At 35.0% G+C, this 19304-nt stretch overlaps 1 protein-coding gene across 1 annotated transcript in view; it reads right to left on the bottom strand.

The window, feature by feature from the left end:
• Positions 1-19304, bottom strand: part of LOC113959316 (E3 ubiquitin-protein ligase UHRF2-like) — a 124713-nt gene that overhangs the window by 53111 nt on the left and 52298 nt on the right. The window contains exons 4-8 of the mRNA XM_027668244.1: positions 17040-17149; positions 11971-12157; positions 8821-8944; positions 8378-8485; positions 4877-4981 (exon numbers count right to left, since the gene is read on the bottom strand). Coding sequence (XP_027524045.1) covers positions 4877-4981; positions 8378-8485; positions 8821-8944; positions 11971-12157; positions 17040-17149 — 634 coding nt within the window. The remainder of the gene's footprint in view (positions 1-4876; positions 4982-8377; positions 8486-8820; positions 8945-11970; positions 12158-17039; positions 17150-19304) is intronic.

The following is a 19304-nucleotide window of genomic DNA, read 5'->3' as shown; positions in this document are numbered from 1 at the left end:
TTGGTACTGGTTATTCTAATAGTGCAGCAAGAGGTTCTCATGAGAACATAGTTTCTGTTTTAACAGTAAAAAATCATGGACCTGTTTCCTCATAATGACATCCTATAATAGCTTGAATGACCAAAATGGGAGAATCTCTGCTATGGACAGTGCCTGTATGATGTGCTACATGTGGATTGGAGGTCTGTTTGATGCTAAACTGCTCAGGTTCCCCAGCATCTAAAGAGATGTAAGATTATCTATGCTATTCTCTTTATTATGAAGGAACTGGAGTGTCTCTCCTATGAGGAAAGGCTGAGAGAGCTGTGACTGTTCAGTTTAGGGAAAAGGCTCAGGCAGGATCTTATCAATGTATATAAATATCTAAAGGGAAGGTACAAAGAAGGCAAAACCAGGCTCTTTTCAGTGATGACCAGTGACAGGAACAGAGGCGATGGGCACAAATGGAAACATACAGAAAAACTTTGTTACTGTGAGGGTGATTAAACACTGGAACAGGTTGACCAGAGAGGTTGAGAAACCTCTCTTTTGGAGATATTTAAAAACCCTCTGGATGCAGTCCTGGGCAACCAACTCTAGGTCACCCTGCTTGAGCAGGGGGTTGGACCAGATGAGCTGCAGAGGTCCCTTCCAATCTCACCCATTCTGTGATTCTGTGACTGTATGATTCTATGACTTGTTTAGTCTCATATATACACAAAACCCTGCATCTGTCAATATATAAAATATATGATTAAAGGTTAAGAGTTTCTTTAGTATCACAAAATAAAATATAACAAAATAAAATCCTTTTAAAAAAAAAGAAACTATTAAATCCAAGACAAGGTTTAACTACAAGACTACTATTTGAAACAATAAAATAGGGTTTTTCAGGTTGTGAATGCAATCTTCAAGACAGTGCAAGTACAGACAAGGAGGCAATGAGGGATTTGAAGATCAGGAGACAGGGAGAGATTTCACAAAATGATACAAGAATTTTTTTTTTATATTAGCATTTTGTATAAACTGAAAGGAAACAACAATATGGAACAATATGGAAAGGAAGATGAAGAAGAGGTTATTGCAGAACAGAAAATAATAGACTGCCTAAGAATCTGAAATACCAGTAACACGAAAGTATGAATTTTAAAAATGCCACATAACAAAATAATGTTAATATCATAGGTGGGAAGAGGAAACACATAATTAATCTGAATGAATGGGAAGATGCTTGCCAGCTCTTCCCATAATAGAGAGATCACTTAAAGTGTCTCAAATTGGAATGCTAATTCCAAACTAATAGGTGCCAACTCAGCATGGCAATTAAGAGATGTTGGAACCATGACAGCATCTATAAAATGAATAGCAAGTGTCAAATTTTCAGCTACATAATCAGTTTAGATGACTCAGACTAGACAGATTCTCAGTAGAATGACTGTAATGAGTTTCTAATATTGGATCCTCAGCAATATAAACAGAAATTAGAACATCTCAAAGGACCTGTACCTTTAGCAACAGAGTCAACAGGGCATATTTCAAGACATTTATATGCAGTACAGCACTTCCTTTGTACCTAACACATCAGTACCAGTTCTCACATTGGATCCAGATGATGTAGATATCTAGCTAGCATAGATACAGATCATACATTCCATTTTGACTAGCAGTTTACCCAGACTTTTGGATATATAAAGTGTTGACTCAAATCTGAAGCTCTTATTGCCACTTCATTTATATCTAAAATCACTTAAATGAGCAATTAATCAGTCTTGGCAATGCATCTTGGGCACTGGTAAAACTGATCTAGCATTTTCATTAAGGAACAAACATTAAGCAATGGTTCAGAGATTCTAGATCTTCATCATAAGCTCCAGACAAATCTAGAAATCTAAGTATTATTAATGCTGTAACTGTACAATTTCAAGCAAGTAGAACACAACCATACTGACACATTGGAACTGATTACCCAAACACAAGATTGATGTGGATACACAGACTATCCAAAATGAACAGTGGACTGTTTCATAAAGCAGTTTATTAATGCCACATTCTAGGCACTAGATTTGATTGACATGGATTTTAAAAAAAAAATCTAAGAAACACATATATTAGCTTGGAGTCACATTTGAGCCACTATAATTGCCCTATAATATATATATGTATATATTTATATACGCTCAGGATCTTCTGAAAGACTGAGTGATCACAGCAGATACTACTATCCAAGACACTCTAAACCTCAATGTCGAGGCACTATATAATTCTATATGCAAAAGCCACTTAGTGAAGAAATAGACTTTGCCAATCTGAACAACACTGAATGACAATTAACATCTTAATAACATTACGTCAATCCAGCAGAATTATGGATCTCAAAATTTATACACAAAGAAAGTAAACAGTTTTTGAGTCCAACTCAGAAACTATGACAACTAGGATATCAATTTTGCTACTCAAGACAAAAGTAAAAAATCTTCAACCACTGCATTTGATGAACAAATACTTCAAAATCATTTAACCACACAGTCTGTGATCATATCTTTCACAATAGCTCAAAGTCACTAATATCTGCGTTACAAATGTTAATATATCCTGAAAAAATCTTACTATGAAATTCACAAAAAAATTCTTGCTATTTCTCAGATAATATGCCCATTGTAGTTACTAAGTATCAACAACAGGACCATCAGAAGATTTGCAGTTTTAACAAAACCAACACTAGATCTAAGCGCTATAGTTAATGAATTTTAAATCAGGCAATGGAAGTAATTCAAGTACTTGTCACTAAAATCCTAGGTTAAACATTCACAAAAGAGATATTCACATACAAAATTTTTGATGTATGTAAGAATATTTCACATATGAAGCTAAATTTTATTTGGCCTAATATTAATTTTTCAAAGTACAACCTTATTCCTTTTCAATTTCGAGGCCCAATCTTGTATTGAGGCAACTTGTTATTACCAAGTGCTCAAACCCTCGGGTGAGCGATGTCCCTCACAAGTCTATGTTTGCAGGACCATGAGCTTCCAAGTGTGAATCAGAAAAAAGACAAAACCTGAAAGTTAAACCGTGAATGCTCTTTCCTGAAGTATATTTTTGAAACTAGTCTTACCCCAATGGTAAACTGTTCATTCAGAGACAAAAAGAGAACATTAAAGAGGTAGCATGTTGGCAGTGAGTACAAAAAGTATATACAGTAAAATGTTCTCAAAAACGTTTTAATTTCATAGAGTTTATCAAATTATTTAGGTTGGAAGGGACCTCTCAAGGTCTCTAAGTCCAATCATCACTCAAAACAGATCCAATTAGAGCAGGTTGCCCAGTGCTTTGTCCAGTCAAGGTTTGAATATCTCCAGGGATGGAGATCCTATAACTTCTTTGGGCCCCTGTTCCAGTTTTTGATTGCTTGTATGACAAATTTTTTTCTTATACCTAACTGGAAAATCCCATATTCCAATTTGTCTCCATTTTGCCTCATCCTTCCATTGTGCACCTCTAAAAGTCTGGCTGTTTTCTCTATGTGCTCCCAATATGTAGCTGAAGACAGCAATAAGATGTCCTCGAACCTTCTCACAGCTGAACAAACCCACTTCTCTCCATGTATGTCATGTGTTTCAAACCCCTGATCAACTTGGTGACCCTCCACTGGACTTGCTCCATTATGCCTGTCTTGTATGTCCAAGTCACAGGCATTCTTTTGTCCTGACCTCTCTAAAATTAAAATCAATGTATTTAACTTTAGAGGTATATAATTACTCCAAAAGAGGAAACATCTATCTAACTTGACAACAGTAAAAACAATAACCAGGACAGAACTTGAAGCATATCACTTGTACATCACTTGATATATCAGAGGGTTGTGCTGCCATTCAGAGGGATCTCAACAGACTTGAGAAATGGGCTGAGAGGAACCTCATGCAGTTCAACAAAAGGAAATAAGTCTTGTACCTGGAGCAAAATAACCCCAGGCACCAGTACACGCTTGGGGCCCACCACCCTGAAAGCAACTTGACAGGAAAGGCCCTTGGATTCCTGGTGGACACCAAGTTGAACACGAGCTAGCAACCTACCCTTGTGGCAAGAAAGGCTAATAATATTGTGGGCTGCATAGTGTTGCTAGCGAATGGAGAGAGGTGATCCTTCCTCTCAGCACTGGTGAGACCACACCTGGAACCCTGGAGTCCAACAAAGGGACACTAAGATGATTAAGATGATTAAGGAATTGGAGCATCTCACATATGAGGAAAGGCTGAGAGAGCTGTGACTGTTTCAGGGGATCTCATCAATGTGTACAAATATCTGAAGAGAGGGTGCAAAGAAGACAGAACCAGGCTCTTTTCAGTGGTGCCCAGTGACAGGACGAGGCAATGGGCAAAAAGTGAAACACAGGTGGTTCTGTCTGAACATAAGGAAACACTTTTTTGCTGTGAGGGTGCTTGAAAACTGGAACAGGCTGCCCAGAGAGACTGTGAAGCTTCTATACATAGATATATTCAAAAGCTGACTGGGCACGGTTTTCCTCTGGGTGACTCTGCTTGACCAGGGATGTTGGACTAGACCCTCTCAAAAGGTCCCTTATGATCTCAATGATTCTGTTATTTTGTGACTTGTAAAATATAAGATTTTAAATGGTAATAAATTCAGACTATATAAGACCATTGAAACTTGATTTCCATAAACATTCTTAAAATCAGATGTAATTAATATGAGACTAAGAATATTATTTAAAAAATTATTCTAAAAAAGTAACACACAGCAAATTAGATATTGAGTAGCAGCAATTTTTGCAGACTCATATCTTCATAAGTATTAATTTTAGGATCAGCAACAGGCACCCCTTTTTATCATTATAAATTTTAAAATAGCATATTAGTGATTTGACTAAATGACATACCACTTCATCTTCAAATCCTCCAGCTAGTACAAGTGAATAAGCTCCATCGTTACTGCGTCCATGAATTCCACCAACATGAGGTCTGTGAACACCTGCTTCACTCACCTCAAGTATTAAAAAAGAACAAATTTTAAAATAACTTTTTGAAACAACTGTCCTTCTGCAATAATTTTTCTGCTTAAAAATTATTTCTGTAAGTATGCTTGTGTAACAGGATTGTCATTAAAGGAAATATGATTTTTAGAGTTTTTTTAAGAAAAAAAAAAAAGAAAGGACATCCAATGAAAAGAAAGGACAACATAGAACAGTGTTGACACAAAGATAAATAGTAGACTTTGTCCCTTAGTAAAAATCTTCATTATTCTTGCTATAAGGAACATTTAAGATTGCTTAGACCAAGTCTAAGATACATATTATCTTTCTAATTCAGTAGTATTTTAAATTTGTATAAATAATTATGCAAGAAAGATCATACTGAGTAAATTTTTTTGGTGAAAATTATGTCAAGTATGGTTAAAAGTTAACCAACTCAGGAAAATGCAATCACATTAACAGCCTGCCTTCATCTGTGAACATTTCCTCTTTTTCCAGTTCTGCCCAATCCCTGTACTTCCACACACAATTTATGCAATTTTATGATTTTATATTGCCATAGGAATATATGAGTCATCAAACTGCATCAAACCAGAGTTCCAGCTAGCCAAATATCCTGTCTCTGACAACAAATAAAAGCAGATAGCTGATCAGTGTAAAAACTATCAAGTGCACAATGATATTTACATGTACAATTTCTCAGTTTCCAACTATGTGTGGCTTAGATTTCCTGAGCCAAAGGCATAATCTTTGCATTTCATGGAAGAAAAGTCAACCAATGGTTATTAATTTATCTACTTGAGTTCTGAGCTCTTGCACACTTCTTAACTTTCACAATATCCTACAGGAAAGAATTCACAGTATTGAATATTCATTCTTGATCCAGCACCTGATCATTTCATTTGATGCCCCCTCATTTTGCATCAAAAAGTACATACAGTTGTTCCCTATTCACCTTCTTCAATTTTGATAGACCTCTGTAGCATACCATCTTTCATACATTTTGTATGAAAGCCATTCCATCTTATACTATCCTTGTTCTTCATGATTATATTGTTTTTCTTCTTTTCTTAATAATTCCTACCACTTGATTTATGTTTCTATGTTTATGTATCTATTACAAGTTCACTTTCCTAAATGATAATAATTAGCTGAAAGCCCTTTATCAGTTATGAGAAGTTGAGTTTTTTCCCCTCATCTTTACTATCCATGACAACTTAGCATTGTAACTTAACTGTCAGCTATTTTGCAACTTTTCCAGACCATTTATGAACATGTTGAACAGCACAGGTTCTTTTGTCTCCAATTCTATTAAAGGTAATTTCATTCATTCCTTCTTTCATTTCCATGAGGCATGTGGAATTTGACTTAAAATTTATATTTCTGTCCTCTGGATGCTGTATCCAGAAACAGTTCTAAGTCAATTTCCTCCTAGGAAAAGGAGATTTGTAAGCTTTCTAACTACATGACCAAACATAATATATAATACATCACATTTACATATTCTTAAGAAGCTTGTTGCATGAAAGAAGGAAGAAAATCATGATACAGCATTTACAGCATTTTCCTTCTAAGTTCCCATAAATCTACTAAGAATTTATTTTCATACAAAAGAACAGTCAAATCAGAAATAAAAGTATAACTTTTTACATGGAAAAATATTGATCTTTTAAAAAGTATGCAGTTAAAACATAGCCATTATTAAATAATTTTGTACAAATGATATTCTTCTAATATTTACATCCTACATTATAAGTCTTATCTGCTTAGTTTTCTGAGAAAAACAAACCTCTACTTACAGTCCCGTTTGCAATCAGCACTTTAAAGTTCTGGGATCTATTTGATCTACTTCACCAATGTAATCCCTAAAGACATGAAATCCTAATTTTTATTCCTGCTGATACTGGCTGATCCAGTAACAATAAAATTTGCTTCAGAGGTCTTGAGATAAATAATAGATAAGATTAGATATTAATTTTCTCAAACTAGTAACTGTGTGTAAAATCAATGAATAATTGACACTAACACTGCAATTTTACTTTAAGAAGTTAATTTACTTTGATATTCTCTAATATCTGTATTGATGGTAGTGCTCACATTAGCACCAAAGTAAGACAAGATCCAAGGAACTTGTTTAGTATTCAGCTGTTACACTGTGAATTCTGTTAAAGGAGAAAATAAAAACTATTGATAAGGGGTAAAACCTTTGCTGTTGACCATTTTAGCCTGAATACTTGCATGTCATACCAACCCCGAAATTATTCAGACACTCATTTTCCATAAGAAAAAAAGTGGTTTTTATAAGTACTCTCTGGAGGCAAGGGGTGAGATGAAGACTTCAGAAAATACATTAGAGGAGGTTTTTGGTTACTGTCATGCCCCTTTTCCCTAAGGGGAAGAAAAAGTCTCTGACTATTCTGGCTATGGTGGGAATACTCCTGAAATATGTTGTTCTTCTCCACACTGATCATTGCTGTGCCCTTTGTGCTGACACAGTATTTGTATAACCACAAAGTGAAATGGATTGGGAAAATTACCCTTCTCCACAAAGGATTGTTTTTCTGATAGATTACTTTCCAATATGGTTTTTCATATGGCCTGAGAAACATTTGAGACAAAACAGAAGGGACAGTGCAAGAAGTGGACGTAGCTGGGTGGACTACTTCTTTCAGTAGTCAATACTGACTTGTATTAGTTTAAAACATTCATCAACCTAAAGGAAGGTGCTGATGCCAGTTGTGTATGATCCAAAAGGAACAGGTAATCAATTTATAGTGATACAATCAGAGGTGGCTCTTACCTTGGGGACAGTGGGTTCCACCCCCACCAGAACTTTAGAACCCTCAGTAAAATCTTATTTCTTTCCTGTATTAAGTATGGATAACATGCACACTAGCACCAAACCTGGTATCACAACATATTGGAAGAGAAGCATGCACTGAAACAGGAACTATATTGCACCTGCACAATAGCCTTTGGTGGGGATCCCGACCAGCTAATAAGCATTAGAGACACCGCTGGACACAGAAAATATTTTCTGAATGCTATAATCTATATCCATAAGTGGAATAGACTGGTTTATGTTTCATAGCATTAGACTTCTGAAAATATTCAGCTTCCTCTATTTCAGTTGAGAGTTTAACACACAAGATATAAGTCCATCCTAATTATAGAGGGTTCCCCTTTAAAAATAGTAAGTACTATTTTTACAATTGTAATTAAGTTGTATTTTCAAATCAGTACACTTCAAATTCCACTATACTTGGCAGTATTTTGAATATTAGAATTTAAAAAACATTCTCCATATTTATTCTTAGTGGACATGACGATTACTAATATAAAAATATTTTTGCACCCAAACTGTACCTATTATTTTGATTTATTTCAATTACAAATTAAAAAACATACCTGAACTCTAAATTTCCAGGTTGTCCCAACAGGGACACCAGGTATAGGTCCATAGTGATTAGAAGGGACAATAGTGCATTCCTTAGTGCGACCAACACAAGCCATGCCCTAAAAAACACAGTCAAGAGAATGAATTTTCTAATATTTAAAATAATTTATAAAATTTGATGCAGATATCAAGACATCCAACCATTATAGTAAACACTTCAAAATATATTAATATAAAGATTGTCAACGGATGTTTTAATTAATTATTTTTCATGTCTTTACCTCTAGTCAATAATTCTTCAGATGTTTTAACTTTCAGTAGACAATGTACAGGATTCAACATTGCTTTACAGTCTGTTCAATCCTGTGCTAAATTTTGTATAATGCATGCACATAGTTAGACATGCAAAACATACATGAATGGTGAGCTATTTTTAAATTGAAACACACTCTACCTTGCCCCAGTCTCTCTGGCTTTCAGTACTGGCAGATGGCATCTTTGCTTTCTTTTTACTCTGTTTGAGTTTTTCTCCAGCCTTTACAACTTCATTAGAATCATTTTTGCATGAAGGACAATACCTAAAATAAAAGTTTCAGTAAATTCTTTATTACTTAGTAATTATAGCAATACATTTCTTCTAAGCAAAGTAGTGTCAAATTTATTCATCCTGACAATATTTTGAAGCTAGTAAATATACAACAGTTTTAAAAGCTGAGGACACGGGCTGAAAAAATAAACTCAACAAGAACAAATACTGTCCACATCTAAAACAAGAATTTTTGTTTTAAAGTAGGGTGGTAGAGGTGAAATGTTTCACTCTTCTCATGTGATGTACAAGAGGTCCCCATGTTTCCTGTATTCCCTCCCCATTTTCTTTTCCTCTCCTTGCTTGTTCAGATCACATAGGGGAGAGGAGAAATGAAATTAGAGTATACTGCTCATGCTTAACTTCCACATCCTGCCCACTCATCATCTGCTTTTCCTGCACTTAATCTCACTTCAGACAGTTGAATGTGGAACAGCCCTAGGATACCACAAAACATGTATACATGTACAGATGAATCCTTATCCTACCCCACCATGCCTAAGGCATCAGGAACCTGACTCAGTACTCAGCTAATGGGAAGAGTATTAAACTCCATTTCTATATATTTCTTTGCCTCAGATGGCATTGGGACTCATTCCAGCCACCATAAAACCATTACGGTAGGAAAAGGATAGCAGACTGTAGGAAACAGTGGCTAAGGCAAAGGAAGGAAAGGAGCACATAGATCCTTTTATTGCTTCTACCAGCACTTTTTTCCCATTCCAGAAGTGCCAAGGCAAAGGCAACTGCCATTGCTTCTGGTTTCCAGGGGCTGAGTTTGGTTCCAAAGTCACTAACGGAAGAAGTCTGATCTACAATAATAACAACAATATATTTAGATTACTAGTACTACTAATGCCTTTTACTATATGCCTTTGAGTATGAACAAAAGAACTAGTTACCATAGGGCAACAAGTCACTGTGTACAGATATTTCACAAGAATTGCCTGTATGCACACTCTAAACCCTCTAAACACTCTATAAAGATAGGAACTACCTCAAATCAGTTTTTTATTTGCAATCTAGAATTCCTTAGATCCTTATTGCAGAACATAGTCACAATTCACAATTTAGTTTAACACTTGGGGTCTTGGTACTCTTAAAGCAACTTATTACACCAAACCCAAGAAATAATGTAAATGTATTCCAAATTTCTAAAAAATTGAAAAATACATACTAAAACAATCATTTCCAACTCATACCTGTTCAATTTAAATGTAAAGAATAATTTTTCCATAATTTTTACTTGGCAAACTCCACCTAGACATTTACATTCAGTCTATGTTCTTTCCTGTTCAAACATGTTTTGAGGGCTGTTTTTTTTTAAAAAAATAAACTCCTAGCATGTGTATTTTCTTTTTTGTAACTTTGTTGTTATTAATATTGGAACATAAAATTATTTTTTGCTACTGGAGTCTTTTAGGAGTAAGGGGACCTGAAGGAGAATGGATGCACTGTCAGAGGACAGATTCTAAATAGTATTTCCTTTAATATTCTGGATGACTGTAGTCAAAAAACTTCTCAGTTATTATACCCAAAAGTCAAGTACAGTCACAAAAGAAAACTGTTTAAGGGTGGTGACCAACTCTGAAGTGCTATAGCATAGAATGCTTTCCAACACATGATTTGGAAGCACTAAGATCTGCAGCTCACTTCCAAAAGCAATTAGTAGGAAGTGAATGGATGTTGGAACAGATTAGTCCTCTGTGCATAAAAGTAGAAAACATGGGGATAGTTTGGATTCACATGCTATCCAACAAAGACTGTTGAATAAAGATTATATATACCTTTGCATATATAAGAAATGGGAAGCACACAGACAATAATTGTCATATTTAGTTCCACCAAATCATACCTATTTGCAATATTTTCTTTTCAGTTCAGGATATTCAAAAAGAAATGTCTATTTCCTTTTAAATCAGCAGAAGTATCTCAGTGTGCACATATACACAATAAAATCTTTCACCAAATGTCATAACTGAAAGTTGCACATATGTATAAATATAACTGGAGTCTGGGGAAACTGAAATATATTAGCCCAGGAAAAAAGGTAGAGTATTAGACACTGAACTATAAACGAACTTACTCAGTATGAGGTAGCTGATATAATACAGTACAATAAGTTATTTACTTCTATAGAATGTTAAACTTCTAAATTACTTAAAATATTTTATTTGAAGTGTTCAGTTCCACTAAAATCTATCACAAAATGCAGTTCAAAGATTTTCTTATAACATGTCCTTAGACATCTATTGATGTATTCATAATGGAAAACTTTAGAATTACGCTATATTTATAAGTCAATTATAAAAGATTAGCATTTAATATACTTTAGAAGCAGATTATAAGTACAAATGGTATGAGTTGCACATAACTGATAGAGATGAGATGTAGCATGGAGCTCAAGATAAGCTTCAATGGGCTGATGCTGGCTCCATGCAGAGTTAGCTCAGAATGGAGTTTGAGTCCACCAAGGCCTACTAGTTTGGGTTTCTTGCTGGTGGTGCTAGTTACTGGAAATAAGGAGAAGTAAGGTAGTAGTTTTCTTACAGCAGAAAAAATTAATGAGGCAGGTATAGAATAAGGGAAGGGCAAGGAGGCAGTAACAAGGGCTGAGACTGAGGAAAAAGAAAAGCAACAATGAAGCCCAAATAAAACAAATAAAATGTTGGGGAAGCACCACTGTAGATGGTAATAATTAAGTCTAATAACATCAGTCAATCTCACAGAGGTTGAACAAGATAATTTCTGAAATTATCTTGTTCTGAAATAATCTCACTGAACAAGATAATTTCTGAAATTTTGTAATGATCAATAATGCTCAATACCAGTAGTTAATGAATTATATTTATAAATAGAATCTTAATATAAAATGCAAATATGTTTACATACCATGAAAGGATAAAAAACATACCAGATGTATAAAAACTCTTCAGTAATTTCTCTAGTTGCAAATAACAAAGAGATACCTTGTGTAGAATGGGAATATACATAAGTAAATCATCCTTGTATATTTACCAATCCTCATCTTCTGGTATTGTGCTTAAGGGAGGGTTCAGGCAGTATATATGATAAACCATATTACATTCATCACAAAGGAGTTGCATGTGAGCATCCTGTTTTCCACCACACAAGTAACAGGAGCAAAAGCGACATTCCTTATCTGGGTCAGCCCTGCAGTGCTTACATTCAGGACCACTCTTTCCTGTAAAAAAATATAAAAAACCACACGTCAGAAAAACTATTTCAGATTCATAAATACAACATAATGGCAGAATAAAATATAGATGTGTACCTATATGCCATGGATGTAGTAACTTTGCTATTACAATGAAGTCTGGGTTTGAAAAGATCAAACCAACAGGAACAGTTTAGACCTATATAACACTTATGACTAAGCAACTACTGTCAATATCAACTTGTGTTCTTCATCCTAACATTTATGAGAGTCATTGCCATTTTCCAGGTTAGATTGCAACCTAACCTGTTGCTCTGCTACCCAGATCATCAGGGGATTGGGATGCTGGGGATGTAAAAAAGAAAGAAAATACGTACTCAAACAATGGCAACATAATGCAATGGCACTGAACTATTATAATAACTGACTAATTTTATGAAGACTTAGCACTTATTAATGTGAATGGACTCATTTTGATGGACTAGGTCATGAGAAGATATTGTTCTGCAAGATGTCTTGGCAAGACTGTCTGTAGAAGGACTTAGAACTGTGAAATTACAGTCTTTTATACTGTTGCAATTTAAAAACAATGAACAGGGTTGATAAATAAAGAATAATACTGTTTTATTCTAATTTCATCAATTCACAATAATTTTTATTTAAATCTGAAAAAATAGACAAATTTAATCTTTGTTCTTAGTAATAAACCATTTTTCCTCTTAAGCAGCCAAACGAAGGAATATATTTAATTATGTAGGTTTACTGAAACTTAAGCACTTGGATCAGCCTACATTAGTGTTGTAAAATGACCAGTTATTTTCTTTATGCATCACTACATCAATAGGACTCAGTTCTTTACACATATGAGCACTGTCCCTATTTGTAAATGGTGCTTTTATAATGAGGCATTTTGACTCTCTAGACTAATGGAATTTCTTCTGCTGCATGTACAAGCAACAGTGAAAGTGACCAATCAGCAGTTTCTCTGATTCCTCACTACCACTACTCCACCTGTACACTCTTCCTACAGATCAGATCTTGGCACATTAAATGTAGATATTAAAAAATTCTAAATGGATAGCTTAAGGTTTATGAAGAGCAAACTCAGAAAAACTCCATCCCTCTAAAAAATTAATATCCAGATGAATATATGAATTATTAATCAAGGATGACAGATGATCCCAGATCACCAATTTTCATACAGTTTCTTTTTACAGAAATTGAATTAATACCCATTTCTGCTCATTTGGGAATTTGGACCAATGTATCCTTTATATAGTAACAGCATCAGCACTGGTTCCTCAGCTAAGGTAAGAAATGCCTTTCTAGAAAAAGGAGAACATTTAATAGTCTTATATTACATGCGAAGCAGAGAGTAGGTAAATCGACTACATGTAGCAGAACTATTACAGAAAGTGCCTGACACAAGTTTAGACAAGACTTAAGAGCACTTGACAACGCCTCAAAGAACTATAGCATTAAAGGAAAACAATTTTGGAGTGAATATTTCTGTGTGAAAACCATCAAGAAAGACTATGGAAGCAAATCTGACAAACTAAACTATGAGGATGTGATACAGAATATGATAATAACAATGGCTAAATAATGTGATAATCAGAGCACTTCCAGACAGCTAAAGGGACATTTTTCTTACTTCAGTGAGTAAATGGACCTTGAATCAGAGGACAAGGAGGAATTGAAATGATTGTTTGAGAGTTTGGGTTGGAAGCAGGAAACTAGAACAGTGATCTCCAAATTTTTTCATTTGCGCACCTCATCAGTTAAAAACTTTTGAGCATGCAACCTCAATATATGTATGTTTATTTATAAATTATATACATGCACTACTCTACTAATATATTCATGGCCAATCTTCGTGAACGAAGATTTGGGAAAGGTCATTACCCTTCCAACCTGCACAGTGGATTTTTTAGGTGAGACACTGTGCGCTGAGCTGAACCCACCCTTTAATCCTAAGGTTCATCTGCCGGGGTCGAGCGAGCTTGGACAGTGGCAGTGAAGTCCTCAGGACATAGGTTTGTTTAGAGTGACCTTCTCTTAGATGGATGGCCTTACAGGGCTGACGAGCTCCATCTGCCCGGAGGAGTTCCCTGACCGGGAATCGAACCCGGGCTGCGGTGGTGAGAGTGCCGCATCCTAACCACTAGACCACCGGGGGTCCTCACTAATATATTATGTACATTATAAAACATACACAAAAAGGACCATATAGGGATGAAATAAACACTATTTAAAGTTTAAAGTTTAATTTTAATTTTTTTTTAACAGGACAAAAATTATTTTCTTCCTACTCCCCAATAGATTATCTTCTACAACCCCTGGGTTGCATGCACCCCACTTTGATGTACACTGAGCTAGAGAACCAAGATACCTTTGATAATAATGGATAAATGAGTAGTATGAGTCAAAGTATAAATTAGCTTCTCTTTTCCCCATATCTCATTTTCTTCAACCATCTTATGAAGTTTGCAACTTGATCTTCTGGTTCTCTGGAACTATTGCAATATTTAATTATATTATTCACTTAGAAAAACAGAACTGTTTTCTGATGCTCCCAAGTAGCTCTAGACTGTCAGAAATGATATAAATTAAGAATAACCTTTTCTTACTTTTAAAAGAAGAAGTGATATATCTTGAGACCTACCAGATAAAATTTGACTCCTGTTAGTACTACCACTTTAGGTCAAAGTTTAAAGGATACAATAAAAAGTCTGATAGATGAGAAAAATGAACTATTTTAGCCATTTTTATTTCTGATAACAATCAATTTGCAAGAGTTTCCTCATGCCCTCTAACAGAGGAATCTCAAAGCAAACTCAGTGAGAGGAAGTGGAAGGACTGGGCCAGAAAACATCCTTTCCCCAATTCTATTTTAAACTGATTTGATAACTCAAATTGCATTGATTTTATTTGCACTGTTTAGATAGATGAGCCTGTTCACCCCTAACACCACTGTAAAATTTAGTTGCATAGGTTCTTTCATTTTCCTTTCTTTTGTAGGAAAAACTTATCTAAGATTTGTAGTCTAGATTTAAATTCTTATTGAAGTTCAAGTAACATGTTGATGACCAGTTCTGTTTTGTATAACAACATTCAAAATATGTTCTAGAGCTCTTAATCTCAGCACATTCTCTGACCCTGCTCCATATCAAACTAATGGAGCATTTCAGACCAATTAATTCTCTTTGAATTTTAGCTACCATTATTAAAATACCATTCTTATGTTTTTCTTAGCATACAAATATACTAAGTGAACTGTATGTATTTGACTAATTTTTAAATATGGAGTAGGACTAGGGAAGCAAATACAGAGGAGCAATAAAGAAATCAATTGAACCATAAGCAATAAGAAATCTATAGTGCATTGTGCTTCACAGAACAAATTCCAGACAACCTACAAAAAGAAGATCAGAATAACAGCAGGAGAAAATGAAGTAAACAATGTGGTGAGGAAGTTGGACTTTGGGGGAAAAAAACAGATGAAGACAAAGGAATAAAGTTACACGGTCAGCAGTAAATTAACAAATAAATCTTTAGGGTTAAAATGTAAGCTGATGTTACTGTGTTAGACTTAATTATGAGGGTTTGTAAAAAATAAACTTGAAAGAAATTAAAAGGGGATCACCATATAGGCTCAGATTTATACAAAGACAGCAATTATGTGAGGGGTTTGAGAACAGGTTACAAATAAGGAGACAATGAAAGGAAATAAGACATGACAGTAGTAACCAAAAATTAGTAGGAACTGAAAACTCAATTCTTGGACAATAAAACAGGGACCCAGTGCAGGAAAATATAGAATATAAAATAAATAAGACCTGAAGCCTAATCCATGACCTAAAGTTAGTGATAATCATTTACATAAAACAGAACTCCAAACAATTACACTGCACTGTACTGATGTATATAATTAAATTAAGCATGACAAATGAAATGAGAACATAAATGGAATGAATGGTTAGTTTCCATTGATTAATATGCGAAAAATAAATAGTAAACAATGAAAAAAATGGTTTAAAATGTCTTCATTTATTGAAAATTGCATTTCTACTTTTATGAATGCATTTGCAAATGGAATTTCCTTTTTAAAAAAACACTTATTTTTAATATGACATAATTGCTTTAATAGTACACTGCAAATAATGTGTATTAATGATTCACACATACAGTGACACAAATACTATAGATTATAAATGAAAACTAAGCTGCAATAAATTTTCTTCTTTTAAAATTCAGTAATATTTATCAAAAATGCCACATATCAACCTTTTAGTGTTCCCATTATAAACACTGTCTTATAACTCCTGTTCTTTAATTTTCACATATTTTTAAACTTAGGATAAAATGTTAAACTGCTTTTTAGAGAACTGCCCTTTGGTGGGGGGCAGGGAGGAGGCATGGTTTATTTAGTGTTCAGAAGGACATAATAATATTCTAAAATTGAATATATTTATTTCATAGTTCTAGTAAGCTTGACACTTTCTTACTCTACACAGTTAATGATTTTTCATTCTGAGGTAATGCCATGGTTAAAGACAGCAATCTTTTGCATCTGTTAAGAACTCAAATGAGATGTTAATTATGAAATAGTAAGTTTTGTAATTTGGATGCCTGCTTAGGCACTTAGAATATGAACTCACACCATACAGATCATCTAAAATATCAACCATTTACCTGCTATATTCATAGCATATTCTCAATATGCCATGTAATAAAATTACATTCCTGTAAAAACTTTTCAACCTAAAAATCTATCTAATAGCAATTCTTTTATTACACAAAAAAGAAGCCTTAATTAAATTGATTCTGTGCTCTGATTCCTTAATTTTTAAATGCCATTCAAATATTTAAGTAACAGTCTCAATCACACAATAAAAAAAACTCATACTTTTGAAATCTCCATCTCCAAATGTCAGTGGATAAGCTCCTGGCTTTTCAATCTTGTACACTTCCTCTATAAAAATGATTCTGCAGTCATTTATTGCATCTTCTGGACCTCTGGAAAATAAAAATATAATAAAGTACATTGAACTCTGTTTCTCAGTCTTAGGCTCTATATTGGCAAACTCTAAGCAAAATAATATAGTTAATTGGTATCTTTTTTACCAATAAGAAAATAACTTTTATTGACTTCACCAATAAAATTCAATGCAGTGCTCTAACACATCAAAATCAAAATGCAGTGTACAGTCTAGTTAGTGGCAGAGATGAAGAACATCCCAACACAGTGTTTCATTGTCCATCTTGATTCTTCTATGAATGCTTCTAATGTAATACACACCATAACAGCTATTTTTATCTTAAACCAACCCACAGTTATGCCTCATTTTCCTTCTAAATAACAGGAAACTTTGAATTGAAAGAACATGCATATTTGTGTGCGTGCACAGGCATGTGTGTGTGTATAATGCAAAATATAGAAATATAAATATATCTTAAACTTGAGACATATCTATATGGAAAAGTAAAAACAGAAATTCAAGAAATTATTGGCTATTAGTAAGCATCTATTTAAATTCTGAAGCATACTGCATTAAACTAGTAATGTAAAATTTTTTTAAGAAATAAACTGTATTGATAATTTCGGCATAAATCAGGCATTTCAGCTACAAATGAGACTTTCCCTAGTAGCTAGTAAAATGGAATTCTTGGTTGGAGCAGATAAGGGAAAGAAGAAAGAGGGGACAAGAAAAGGATGTCTTTAGTAACAGGTTAGACAAATGCCTTTCAGAAATAACAACAGGTAGTTTATCTTAAAAGATGGTCTAAGAGGAACTCATTCAGTCCCTTCCAATCTTGCTGTTTATGATTACTTAGATGCTGAATTTAGCTACTGTATCTCAACTAGGACCTTGGAACAGGGGATAATCACAATGATGAGTGGCTCTAAATCACATCAATCAAGGATTCCCTTTAAGAAGCTTTGTTACCTACAGGGAAATAAGCCTATAGACAGGGGCTTTTTGACAAGTGAACTTTAATAGAGCTGGTCAAGAATGTTTCAGCTAATTGTTAGGCCACATACCACTATATTCTGAGAGTTTTTTTGAGAAATCAACCAGAAGTAACATAGAACCACAGAATCATGGAAGGGTTTGTGTTGGAAAGGACCTTAAAGATCATCTAGTTCCAACCCCCCTGCCATGGGCAGGGACACCAGGTTGCTCAGAGTCCCATGCAACCTGGCTTTGAACATGTCCAGGGATGGGGCATACACAGCTTCCCTGGGCAACCTGTTCCAGTGCTTTACCACCCTCACAGTAAAGAATTTCTTCCTAATATCTATTCCAAATATACCCCCTTTCAGTTTAAAGCCATTACCCCTTTTTCTACCACTACATGCCCTTGTAAAAGGTCCCTCTCCAGATTTTGTAGGCCCCCTTCAGGTACTGGAAGGCTGGTATAAGGTCCCCCTGGAACCTTCTCTTCTCTAGGCTGGACAACCCCAACCCTCTGAGTCTTTCCTCATAGGAGAGGTGCTCCAGCCCTCTGATCATCTTTGCAGCCCTCCTCTGGACTTGCTCCAATAGGTCCTTCTTATGTTGGAGGTCTGTCCTGGTTTTAGTTGGGATGGAGGCAATTTCTTCTCAGTAGCTAATACAGTGCTGTATTTTGGATTCAGAATGAGAATAATGTTGATTACAGAGTAATGTTTTGGGTTTTGTTAAGTTGTTTTTATCCTAAGTGAAAGACTTTTTTGGTTTATGTCTCATGTGAGGAGGAACACAAAAGAAAAGAGTCTGGGAGGGAGCATAGCTGGGACAAGTGACTAACTGGCCAAAGGGCTATTCCACACCATAGAATGTCATGCTCAGTATATAAACTGGGGAGAGTTACCCGGAAGGGGGGCCAATCTGAGTTCTTCATCCACAAAACAGTCTACCCTCAAATCCATATCTCTCCAATTTAGAGAGAAGGATGTTGTGGGGGACCATGTCAAAGGCCTTACAGAAGTCTGAATAGATGATATCTATAGCCCATCCCTTGTCCACTGATGTAGTCACTCCATCATAGAAGCCCACTGGGTTGGTCAGGCAGGACTTGCCCTTGGTGAAGCTGTACTGGCTGTCTCAAATCACCTCCCTGTCCTCCATATGCCTTAGTATATGTCGAGGACCAGGAATTGGAATGGGAACGATTCCGGAAATGGAAA

Source organism: Corapipo altera, unplaced genomic scaffold (genome assembly GCF_003945725.1).
Source record: "Corapipo altera isolate COAL_440 unplaced genomic scaffold, ASM394572v1 61287, whole genome shotgun sequence".
Lineage (NCBI taxonomy): Eukaryota > Metazoa > Chordata > Aves > Passeriformes > Pipridae > Corapipo > Corapipo altera.
The sequence above is the reverse complement of the archived record's forward strand: the minus strand, read 5'-3'. Positions and strand labels throughout refer to the sequence as shown.